A 13,236-nucleotide genomic window follows, 5' to 3' on the forward strand; every position below is an offset into this window, starting at 1 on the left:
AATAACGAAACGTTCGCCTGACAAGTGAAGATAAAATTTCGTTCGGATTTTTAACCCCGGAGGGTTAGCCACCCAGGATAACCCAAGAAAGTCAGTGCGTCATCGAGGACTATCTAACTTATTTCCATTGGGGTCCTTAATCTTGTTCTCCAGGATGCGACCCACACCAGTCGACAGTCGACTAACACCCGGGTACCTATTTGCTGCTAGGTGAACAGGACAATAGGTGTAAGGAAACGTGTCGAAACGTTTCCACCCGCCGGGAATCGAACCCGGGCCCTCCGTGTGTGAAGCGGGAGCTGTAGTCACCAGACCACCGGGCCACCAGGGTTTCGTTAATAAAGATGTCGAAGTGTTTCACACGTGTCTTACTTATCAACTTATCTTACTTGACATTCTTAAAATGATAAGTCTGTGTAGTATATCATATGGATTTAGTGTTGCTTCAATAATAATAATAATAATAATAATAATAATAATAATAATAATAATATTATTATTATTATTATTATTATTATTATTATTATTATTATTATTATTATTATTATTATTATTATTATTTTAATAGATGAAAATAAAAATATCTTGATATTCCAGGAACAAATTAAGTGGAGATAAGGTGAGCTTAATCACTGTATCGTGAATCATCTTACCGGGAAAAAGTAATGACGGAGTCTGCCAGTTGTTGTAGCACCAAGGTGTGTGGAGTGTCCCTCCATCATGGTAGTGATGGAGTACCCGCCCGGGTTATCCCAGGAGATGTGACCACCACGAGCACCCACCGCCTTTATCTCAGGAGCTGTAAGGTATAAAAGTTGAGTAACCCAAAGTATTATGAGTTTAAAATGTATATTCATTTTAGATACAGCTCACATTTTTTGAAGGTTTTAATGCTCTCTATCACTCTGCATACTGTTGTTTGCCTGATATAGTTAATTAAGGTAATTTCATAGAAACTGTAATCGTTTCCTCTCTAAAACTAGACCATGACTTTCGTTTCTTTGTAAATATACCGTAATTTTATCCTTGAGTTACAAAGATATATTATATTCCCTTATATTTGCTCTCACATAAACCAAATCCTATCATGTCGACTCATGAAACTCAAACTTCTATTTCAGTATGACCAGCTTCCAGTCCCATTGTACGCAGTAGTATTCCCACATTATGTCTATAAATACATAGTAACTTACAACACATTTGCGGCTTTTTCTAGGGGAGGTTTTATATCTTATTTCAAATAAAAACATGTACGCAGTTATAAATATACCAATGTATTCTTAGATGTTTATACATTTCCCATGAAATAACATAAGCGTGTATTATACATTATAAAGGGAACTGCACAGATTTAGTGCCTCATGTAGAACATGAGGGAGGGAAGGGGAAGTGGTGGAGATTTCTGTAGAGTGTAGGCAAAATGGAAGAAACTTCTTTATATATATATATATATATTTTAGATTGCAACAGCACCTAAGTTATTAATCTGGGGTTGTAATGTGTGTTCATTATTCATGAACTCGGGGTAGTGATAGGTGTTGTTTACTCATGAATGTAGAGTAGTGATGTGTGTTTGGTGTTTATAAACGTGAGGTTGTAATGGGTATTGCGTTATATGAATTAGGGATTAATATTGGTTGCTCATTATTCATGAAAATGAGGTGCTCCAAGTACTTAGTCCTTCCTCTTATCCACTGGGATTTTAAGGCTACAATCTTACTATATATATATATATATATATATATATATATATATATATATATATATATATATATATATATATATATATATATATATATATATATATATATAAATATATATATATATATATATATATATATATATATATATATATATATATATATATATATATATATATATATATATATATATATATATACTACCAAACATCCTATATTCTCTTACGTAATTAGGGATGCAACCACACAGGGAGATGCATGTCTATGCATGGTATGTGAAGAACAAATGAACACTGAATATTCTTGGTGCTCTAAGGAAAAACATAAATTAATGCATACTTACAAATCAGGAAGAGCTCCGCCTCTCCGCTCGTAAGCACGGTGTGGCTATTAACGTCTCTGTTAAGTACAACCACATTCACCTTGCCTTCAGACAAACTGAATGTACTTGTTTCTATAAGTATGTTTTCAAAGCACAGAATGCCCTGCATTGTCTGTGTCGTCCGTCGGCTCTTCAGTATTTTTCCTTGACTGTTGATCATTATGAGCTCGAGGTAACTGGAAACATCGCTTGCAGTGGCATCCTCCTGATCGAAACATACGCTAGTATCAGCAGAGTTCAGTTCACTATTCCATTTAAGAGTAAGCTGCCGTACAGAGAAACCTGTTGGGGTGAAAAGTCATTAAGTTTTCTATTACTCGCCATTTCCAGATAGGAATTTCCTACACAATTCTGTGTATGTCCTAATTAAGGACACGTGCATGCACACTGGCCTGTACGAGTTTCAAATTGAAGTGATAGAGTAACAATTCAAAAAAATATTCGCAATAACTGCTTGCGTTTCATTTTATTTCTACCATAAATTAAAAGCATATGATATTATGTAGAATATTTGTTTGAGTAAAGAGTGTGTATAAATCTATAAAACAAACGAATTAACTTGACCTATATGCATGTTTTTTTTTCAGCGTCTTCATTTTTAAGTGTGTGTACATATACACAAATAACCCGCACATAGAAGAGAGGAGCCTACAACAGCGTTTCGGTCCGACTTGGTCCAAGTCGGACCGAAATGTCGTCGTAAGCTCCTCTCTTCTATGTGCGGGTTATTTGTGTATCGTTCCAGTCACGGTATTGTGCCTTTTTTGTTATTTGTGTGTACATATCTTATAATACATTTGATAATTTAATTTAATTCGTGTTTATGGAATCAAGATATTCTAGATGTTAGTATATAGGTGAATTGCAACCTTAATGGCCGACGTGCTTTAAACTTGAACAACTAAATAATTAAGTGTGGAAAATTTTGATAAGTTTCCTGTGATTTGTATGTAATAATTGGTAGAGATGATACTCTTTATATACAACATTGCAGGTGTAATATTGGCGTGATTTTTGAAGTAAGAAGTTGATTAAGTAAAGTGTAATTATTGTAATTTACAAATTAATATTCTGATAAAGAAAATATTTTACACACCTTAAAATATCACTAAATTTAAATATATATGTACAAGATGAACGTTAGGGAAAAGCATCGAATATGGCATAACGTGAGATGCGGATCGGGAGTTTACGAATTTTAATTATGTGTAATCGAAGCCGTTATCAATAATAGCGATATAATTCTTTTACTACAAGATAAGTGAAGAAGAAATACATCTGGAAGTGTCCAGATATCTGATAAAATTGTCAGAATAATGATATGATGGAAAACAGGAGGCGGTAGCTGAATGTAACACCATATTGCCTGCCCCATGTATTATTAAATAATTAATGTATGTCTCCCAGTGTACAATAAACTGCATACAACAGGTAAGGAAGCTACTTATTGGCCAATATTAGGTTGCCTTCCTGTCAGGCGTTAGGATGTATCACCCGTGGAATAAATGGGTGTCTTTTTTCTAATTAAGTGTTTAATGTGTAATTAGTAGTTTAAACAAATTACTCATGCCAAATCTTTCAATAATTTTCAATATATAGTCCACATAAATTTGCAAGTGGTACTGGCTTAAATTTTCATAAAAAATATACAGGAACCATATGTTGCTAATCTAGAGTCCCGAAGTGAGTTGGGGAGTTGAGACGGTGGGCAGTGAAGGAGGGACATTGTCTGCGAGCCCAGTGTTCCTGAAGTCCCCCCATGTCTCCAAGATACAGCATTATCAGTAAGTACAATCTGTTTTAGGTGTGTCAAGAGTTCTAACCAGTTATGTGTGTGGAAGATTAGTTGAAGATTGTGCTTGTGAAAATTCCCGTACATTATTTCTCACACAAAGTAAATATTTGGATTTTACTAACCTGTAGTCATAGGCATTGTAGAGACCGCTTGGTGAGTGATTTTAAAGGATTCGTCATTTTGTGAAACAGAACAAGTGTACTCTGTGTCTGGTATAAGCTCTACAAAGTACCCGAAGCATGAACCGAGGCCTGTACAGTTAACATGTGCAGTTTTAAATGATGTATCTGTTTCATCAGTGCTTGTTCTTTCAATTTTGAATAAATTGGCATTTTCTTTGTTTTCCCAAACCATTTCCAACGTATAGCTTGTTAAAGCCATCACTCGTAAATTATAGTCTGGAAGAAATTTATAAAAAAACATTTAATTATACATAATAAGGACGAACATTATGTGGGTAATTATCAAACATTGTTGTAGTTGTTTGTAAGCTAATGATCTAAGTAAAAAAAATGGATTACCATTATAATATAGTGATTGGGGAATGGGAGAAAATTAAATTCGTTTCAAGAAAGGACAGGATAAGTCCCCTTCCGTGAATGAAAAGCCTTTCAGCAGCATCCATGCACCTCCCTTGTTGAGATGAAAGTGTTTTAAACACTCCGGCAGTTTCCCACCGAGGTAGGGTGACCAGAAAGAGGAAAACACTTTCACCGTCATTCATTCAATCAATGTCTTGCCAGAAAGGCGCAAACTTCACAGTTCAGATGACCCCTCAAACCACAACATCCCCACCCCTCCTTCAGAGTGCAGGCACTGTACTTACCACCTTCAGATCCCAAGTTCATCTAACCGATTTCCCTGAATCCTTTCATAAATGTTACTTTGCTCACACTCCAACAGCACGTCAGATCATAAAAGTCACTAACCTCAACTCCTAGCTAACACTCACACAAGCCTGTTAGATGTTCAAGCCCCTAGCACTGAAAACCTTCTTTACCCTCTCCAACCTTTCCTAGGTCGACCGCTGTCATTCCATCCCTTTACCTCATTAATACGCATTCCAAGTCATCCTTGGTTACTGTCTCCTCTCTATATGTTCAAACCACTTTAACAATCCCTCCTCAGCTCTCTGGATAATACTTTAGGTAATTCCACACCTCCTACTCCTCAGACTCTGAATTCTCTGCATAATATTCCCACCACAAATTGCCCTCAAGCATGACATCTCTACTGCCTCCTGACTCCTCATTGCTGTAATGTTTAAACCCCATGCTTCATAACCATATAACATTGTTGGTACCACTATGCTCTGATACATTCCCCTTTTTGACTCCATGGATAAAGTTCCTCTCCACAGATGCCTCAATGCGCTCCAGGGTTGGGCAAACTTTTCAGTGCAGGAGCCACATTCAGAAATTCACAATTTAAACGGCCGCATAGTATATTAAGTAAAATAATCAATATTTAAAATAGCAAAAATAAAAGGTTATAAAAAATTATTTTTATAAAGTAGAAACTTCATATGAAATACAGTTATTTGAAAACAAAGTAACTCAGTAAGTAACAGAACACTGTCAATGAGAATGATGAATCTGACTGCAGTCATTTACCAGTTTGTTAAAATTAGGTGTCAAGTTGCTAGTGCTGATCCGTTAACACTGACTGAAAGAAGATAACCTGAGCTTGTTACCACCTGCAGCTCATAAGACTGCCATCCCCACGAGCCCCTTTGGGGCGGGGCAGATGGCAGACCAGAGGCCTAGCTTCTCCCTACGAGCCCCGTGAGGGCGGGAACTGTGGCTGGGCCTGGGGACACTTGGTCCCAAAGATGAGGGGGGTGCTTGTACCTCCTCCCATGGGAGACTTAGGTTTCGAGATACTCCCCAGATAAGGAGCCAAGGCCGGGTCACCACTCTTGGAAAAGACCCGGGCCGGGAGAGTACCGGTGAATAAAGAAAAAAAAACTGACTGAAGAACAGATATGTCCCACAACTATTTAATTTCGAATTTTAAAGGTTTATAGTCTATAAAATTTGTAGCCCAATCTGGCAACAATGATAATCATTTGTGCTTACAACAAAGTTGCCAGAGTAGCCATTTGCGGGTAACATGTTAATGTCCCACAATATTATTTGGCGTTGCGTGGTAACTTTTTTTTCAATTTACTAACATTTTGCCCCTAAATAACGTGAGTATATGACTTGATCCTGGCGGGTCGCTTGAAAACCTTTGGCGGTCCGCATGCAGCCCGCCGGCCGTAGTTTGCACACCTCTAGGCTACCCATTCTTCCCCTCGGTTAGTATCGTCCTCACCTCACACACAAGAGGGTTTGGAATTGATCCCCCAGAAGGATAGAAACATTGGGCGTGTTTCCTCACACATTCTATCCCTGTCCACCTAGCAGTAAGTAGGTACATGGGTGTTAATCGACTGCTATGTGTCGCATCCTTGGGGACATGATTAACTTAGCCTATTCTTCATAACTAGAGTCCATCTATGAAGAATGCCAATTCTGTAAAATTAAATCTATATTTACTGTATCATTATTATTATCATTATAAATCCTATGGTTCACCTCAACTTTCAAAGAACCAACCGCCAAAATCACTACCAAATATCTGAATGCATTTACTTCCATATTTGCTGCCTCAAATTTGATAACCAAACTTTATTGGGTAAACTGTTTTAATACAATCATCACCTTGCTCTTTAAAATGTTCTCTTTTAATTTCCTTCTTTTAAATATCCACCCAAATTCTCTTACCAACCTCTGCAACTTTTCTTCAGAATCTTAAAAAAACACCGTGTCATAGTTTAAAAGTAATCGTGTCAACTTCTATTTTGGATTAGATTCATAATAGTTTAATCCCAGACTACTCTCTAACACCCTAGCGTTCACTTTTCTTAAACACACACACACACACACTGGAGGAACTGGAGGACAGGAAAGATAGGGGGGATATGATAAAGACATATAAAACACTAAGAGGACTTGACAAGGTGGACAGACAGGATGTTCCAGAGATGGGACACAGCAACAAGGAGTCACAGATGAACCACAGGGATGTTAGGAAATATTTCTTCAGTAACAGAGTAGTCAGGAAGTAGAATAGTGGGGCCAGGAGCTGTGAATCGATCCCTGCAACCACAACTAGGTGACTACACACACACACACACACACTCATGCATACATACATACATATATATATATATATATATATATATATATATATATATATATATATATATATATATATATATATATATATATATATATATATATATATATATATATGTCGTGCCGAATATGTAAAACTGGTCAATTAGCAAGAACTCATTTAAAATTAAGTCCTTTCTAAAATTTTCTCCTATACGTTTAAAGATATATTTTTTTCATTAATGTTGATGTAAAAATTTATAATTTTGCATCAAAAGGAACTTATAAAACTTACCTAACCTTATTATAACAAGAACAATTTATTTTAGCCTAACCCAACAAAATATATTTTAGATTTGTTTACAATAATTTAATACTAAACAAACACAGTTAAATATATTTTATTCGTTAGGTTCAGAATGATTTTGGCGAAATTATTGCATACACAAATTTTCACTTGTCCTATATGGCAAGATGAGCGTTGCTATTTAAGCCAAGATCGCAAGTTCTGCCTATTCGGCACGACATACATACATACATACATACATATATATATATATATATATATATATATATATATATATATATATATATATAGGTATGTATATATATATACATTTATTTATTTATTATCACACTGGCCGATTCCCACCATGGCAGGGTGGCCCGAAAAAGAAAAACTTTCCCCATCATTCACTCCAACACTGTCTTGCCAGAAGGGTGCTTTACACTACAGTTTTTAAACTGCAACATTAACATCCCTCCTTCAGAGTGCAGGCTCTGTACTTCCCATCTCCAGGACACAAGTCCGGCCTGCCGGTTTCCCTGAACCCCTTCATAAATGTTACTTTGCTCACACTCCAACAGCACGTCAAGTATTAAAAACCATTTGTCTCCATTCACTCCTATCAAACACGCTCACGCATGCCTGCTGGAAGTCCAAGCCCATCGCACACAAAACCTCCTTTACCCCCTCCCTTCAACCTTTCCTAGGCCGACCCCTACCCCGCCTTCCTTCCACTACAGACTGATACACTCTTGAAGTCATTCTGTTTCGCTCCAATCTCTCTACATGTCCGAACCACCTCAACAACCCTTCCTCAGCCCTCTGGACAACAGTTTTGGTAATCTCGCACCTCCCCCTAACTTCCAAACTACGAATTCTCTGCATTATATTCACACCACACATTGCCCTCAGACATGACATCTCCACTGCCTCCAGCCTTCTCCTCGCTGCAACATTCATCACCCATGCTTCACACCCATATAAGAGTGTTGGTAAAACTATACTCTCATACATTCCCCTCTTTCCATCCATGGACAAAGTTCTTTGTCTCTCTCTCTCTCTCTCTCTCTCTCTATATATATATATATATATATATATATATATATATATATATATATATATATATATATATATATATATGTCGTGCCGAATATGTAAAACTGGTCAATTAGCAAGACAAAGTTCTTTGTTTCCACAGACTCCTAAGTGCACAACTCACCCTTTTCCCCTCATCAATTCTATGATTCACCTCATCCTTCATAGACCCATCCGCTGACACGTCCACGCCCAAATATCTGAATATATTCACCTCGTCCATACTCTCTCCCTCCAATCTGATATCCAATCTTTCATCACCTAATCATTTTGTTATCCTCATAACCTTACTCTTTCCTGTATTCACTTTTAATTTTCTTCTTTTGCACACCCTACCAAATTCATCCACCAATCTCTGCAACTTCTCTTCAGAATCTCCCAAGAGCACAGTGTCATCAGCAAAGAGCAACTGTGACAACTCCCACTTTATGTGTGATTCTTTATCTTTTAACTCCACGCCTCTTGCCAAGACCCTCGCATTTACTTCTCTTACAACCCCATCTATAAATATATTAAACAACCACGGTGACATCACACATCCTTGTCTAAGGCCTACTTTTACTGGGAAATAATTTCCCTCTTTCCTACATACTCTAACTTGAGCCTCACTATCCTCGTAAAAACTCTTCACTGCTTTCAATAACCTACCTCCTACACCATACACTTGCAACATCTGCCACATTGCCCCCCTATCCACCCTGTCATACATACACACACACACACACACACACACACACACACATATATATATATATGTATATATATATATATATATATATATATATATATATATATATATATATATATATATATATATATATATATATATATATATATATATATATATATATATATATATATATATACATACATATATATATGTATATATGTATATATATATATATATATATATATATATATATATATATATATATATATATATATATATATATATATATATATATATATATATATATATATATATATATATATATATATATATATATATATATATATATATATATATATATATATATATCTTTATTAACACATCGGCCGTCTTCCACCAAGGTAGGGTGGCCAGAAAAAGAACGTCAAGTCCTAAAAGCAATTTGTTCCTATCTAACATGCTCATGCATGCTTGCTGGAAGTAAAAGCCCCTCGCACACAAAACCTCATTTACCCCCTCCCTTCAACCTTTTCTAGGCCGACCCCGCCTTCCCTCCACTACAGATTTATACACTCTAGAAGTCATTCTATTTTGTTCCAACCTCTCTACATGTTCGAACCACCTCAACAACCCTTCCTCAGCCCTCTAGATAATAGTTTTGGTAATCCCACACCTTCTCCTAATTTCCAAACTACGAATTCTCTGCATTATATTCACACCACACATTGCCCTCAGACATGACATCTCCACTGCCTCCAGCCTTCTCCTTGTTGCAAAATTCACCACCCATGCTTCACACCGATGTAAGAGCGTTGGTATAACTATACTCTCATACATTCCCCTCTTTCCATCCATGGACAAAGTTCTTTGTCTCTCTCTCTCTCTCTCTCTCTCTCTCTCTCTCTCTCTCTATATATATATATATATATATATATATATATATATATATATATATATATATATATATATATATATATATATATATATATATGTATGTATGTATGTCGTGCCGAATATGTAAAACTGGTCAATTAGCAAGAACTCATTTAAAATTAAGTCCTTTATAAAATTTTCTCTTACACGTTTAAAGATATATTTTTTTCATTAATGTTAATGTAAAAATTTTTAATTTTGCACCAAAAGAATCTTAGAAAACTTACCTAACCTTATTATAACAAGAGCAATTTATTTTAGCCTAACCCAACTAAATATATTTTAGGTTTGTTTACAGTAATTTAATACTAAACAAGCACAGTGAAATATATTTTTTTCGTTAGGTTCATATTGATTTTGGCGAAATTATTGCATACACAAATTTTCACTTGTCCTATATGGCAAGATGAGCGTTGCTATTTAAGCCAAGATTGCAAATTCTGCCTATTCGGCACGACATATATATATATGTATATATATATATATATATATATATATATATATATATATATATATATATATATATATATATATATATATATATATATATATATATATATATTGAACAATATATAGGGAAGTACCACCTCTATAACTGGACTGGGGACCCTCATCCTCAGAGAAGACAATAAACGTACCTCAGGGAAAAATCAAGGTTCTCCCCAGGTGCTGTTTGAATATTTTCTTCTCCTACCACCCCTATATTTTATATTATATGGGAACATTTATTAATTAATAGACAGAATACATTTACAGAAAACACAAACATGAATACAATGGTACAATGTATTAAAGATCATGAATTTCCTCCAGCTCCTCTAAAGCCAGATGCGAGCCAAGTATGCAGCAAGCCTTTCCCCTCTGGATGGCCACGCTGAGGCGCTGGAACATGAAAGTGGCTGCCCTTGGGTCCCTGGTGGTGTCGATGAGTCTGGGACCCAGTTCTTTAAGGAAACATGCGACATTTTTTCCCCATGATCCCAAGGTCTCTGATCCCACTGGGACAAATTGATACTGTTGGCTTATGTCCCTGTACTTGCTGATCTTATACTCCTCCCTGTGGTCAGCAGCTCCTCCCTGTCGCCCAACACTGTGATGGATGTAGGTATCGGCCATCGTGGACACACAGGTATAGTCCCATGCTAAGAGCTTGCCATTCTTCCAAGGATAGATGGTGATCCAGTCGGGGCGGTTTGCTGGGTTGTGGGTATTGTTGGCTGCTAGTGATCGGGGCTCCCTCTCAGCTGGGCATCCAGCTGTAGCAAGGGTTCTCTTAATGATGTCATTGACCTCATTGTGTCTTGCATGCCAGCCCTTGGTTTTGGAACAGTTAAGACCATGTAGACTGTATTGGTCTGCTTGGGCTTCACCGCAAATACACATATATTCTGTGTGAATTGGGGCAGCAAGGCGCAGAGCCACTGCAATACGGAGGGTCTTAGGGTCGAGTCGCATTCCCATTGCCGATATGGGAATTGTTTGGAGGAAGTCCCCGGAGTGTCGAATAGGTAAAACTTGCTGTTTTGGCTTAAATAGCAATGTTCTTCTTTCCAAATAAGGCAAGCAAAAATTTGCGCATGAAATAATTTTGCAAAAGTCATTCTGAACCTAACGAAAAAAAATATATTTCATTGTGTTTGATTATTATTAAATTACTGTAAACTTATCTAAAATATCTTTAGTAGGACTAGCCTAAATTAAATTACGCTTGTTATAATAAGATTAGGTAAGTTTTCTAAGGTTATTTTGGTACAAAATTATTAATTTTTACATGAACATAAGTGAAAAAATATATCTTAAACCGTATGAGAGGAAATTTTAGAAAGGACTTAATTTTAAATGGGTTCTTTCTAAATGACCAATTTTACCGATTTGGCACGAAATATACATCAGTAACAACACTGCGACTAGCCAAGGATTCGAACCCATGTCGTTTTGGCCTGCCTCATGGTGAGCGAAACTCACATAATGCCCTAACCCACAGGACCATCAAATCCTACAAAAATCAAGCACCCAGCAGAGCTAAGTGTTTTACCTTGATCCGAGGACATATATATTTCATGCCAAATCGGTAAAATTGATCAATTAGAAAGAACCCATTTAAAATTAAGTCCTTTCTAAAATTTCCTCTAATACGGTTAAGGATATATTTTTTTCATTTATATTCATGTAAAAATTAAAAATTTTGCACCAAAACAACCTTAGAAAACTTACCTAATCTTATTATAACAAGTGCAATTTAATTTAGGCTAGTCCTACTAAATATATTTTAGATAAGTTTACAGTAATTTAACAATAATAAAAATAACCAACCCATCGGGTCGGTTTGCAGGGTTGTGGGTATTGTTGGCTGCTCGGGGCTCCCTCTCGGCTGGGCATCCAGCTGTAGCAAGACTTCTCTTTATGATGTTGTTGACCTCATTGTGTTTGCATGTCAGCCCTTGGATTTGGAACAGTTAAGACCATGTAGACCGTATTGGTCTGTTTGTGCATCGCCACAAATACACATATATTCCGTGTGAATTGGGGCAGCAAGGAGCAGAGCCACTGCAATAGGGTCTTAGGGTCGAGGCGTGTTCCCATTGCCGACATGGGAACTGTTTGGAGGAAGTCCCCAATGATGTGCACTCACAGCTTGGAGATGGGCAGTCTCCTTGTCTGATGTTACAGCCCTAGGCATGTTGACAAGCACCTTTTCAGCGATGGGGCCATCCCAACTTGACTGTTTGTAGGCCAGTGCTGCACTAGGTTTTGGTGCTGGAGCAGCAAGAGTCTCCCACTCAAGTGATGGCACTGGCGTAGCTAGGGTCCTGTATTCCTGCTGAGTCACTGAGGTTGTCTGGAAGAATTTGATGCTATGGAAGAGAATAGGAAAGCTCGTAAGGCAATCTGGGAGGATTTGCGTACTCCCAGCCCCCAAGCCTGACTGGAAATGAGGCCTGCAACCACTGTCCATCTTTGAGGGAAAAATTCAATACACTCTCTAGTATGGCCTTAAGAAGAGAGTCACATTCCTTGAGTTTCGGACTGCTGAAGGCTGGGGAGCATCTCAGGAAGTAGGTAAGTTTTGGGATTGACAGGCACCTGGTGAGTAGGTAGAAGGCATCATGTGTATCGATATCTTTCATCCTGCCATCTATCATCCTGAGGGCTGAGATTTTTTTTCTAGGATCAGATCGATGGCACTGGGCCCAAAAGGAGCACCAAGGAGAGT

The 13,236-nt window shown here is 37.0% G+C and overlaps 1 protein-coding gene across 1 annotated transcript in view; it reads right to left on the minus strand.

The window, feature by feature from the left end:
- Positions 1–629: 629 nt before the first annotated feature.
- The window catches only part of LOC128695007 (uncharacterized), an 84,918-nt gene continuing 72,311 nt past the window's right edge, over positions 630–13,236 (minus strand). Inside the window, exons 5-7 of the mRNA XM_070080933.1 lie at positions 4,000–4,275; positions 2,044–2,364; positions 630–799 (exon numbers count right to left, since the gene is read on the minus strand). Coding sequence (XP_069937034.1) covers positions 645–799; positions 2,044–2,364; positions 4,000–4,275 — 752 coding nt within the window. The 3' untranslated portion in view covers positions 630–644. The remainder of the gene's footprint in view (positions 800–2,043; positions 2,365–3,999; positions 4,276–13,236) is intronic.

The sequence above is a fragment of the Cherax quadricarinatus genome, unplaced genomic scaffold (genome assembly GCF_038502225.1).
Source record: "Cherax quadricarinatus isolate ZL_2023a unplaced genomic scaffold, ASM3850222v1 Contig1283, whole genome shotgun sequence".
Taxonomy (NCBI): Eukaryota; Metazoa; Arthropoda; class Malacostraca; order Decapoda; family Parastacidae; genus Cherax; species Cherax quadricarinatus.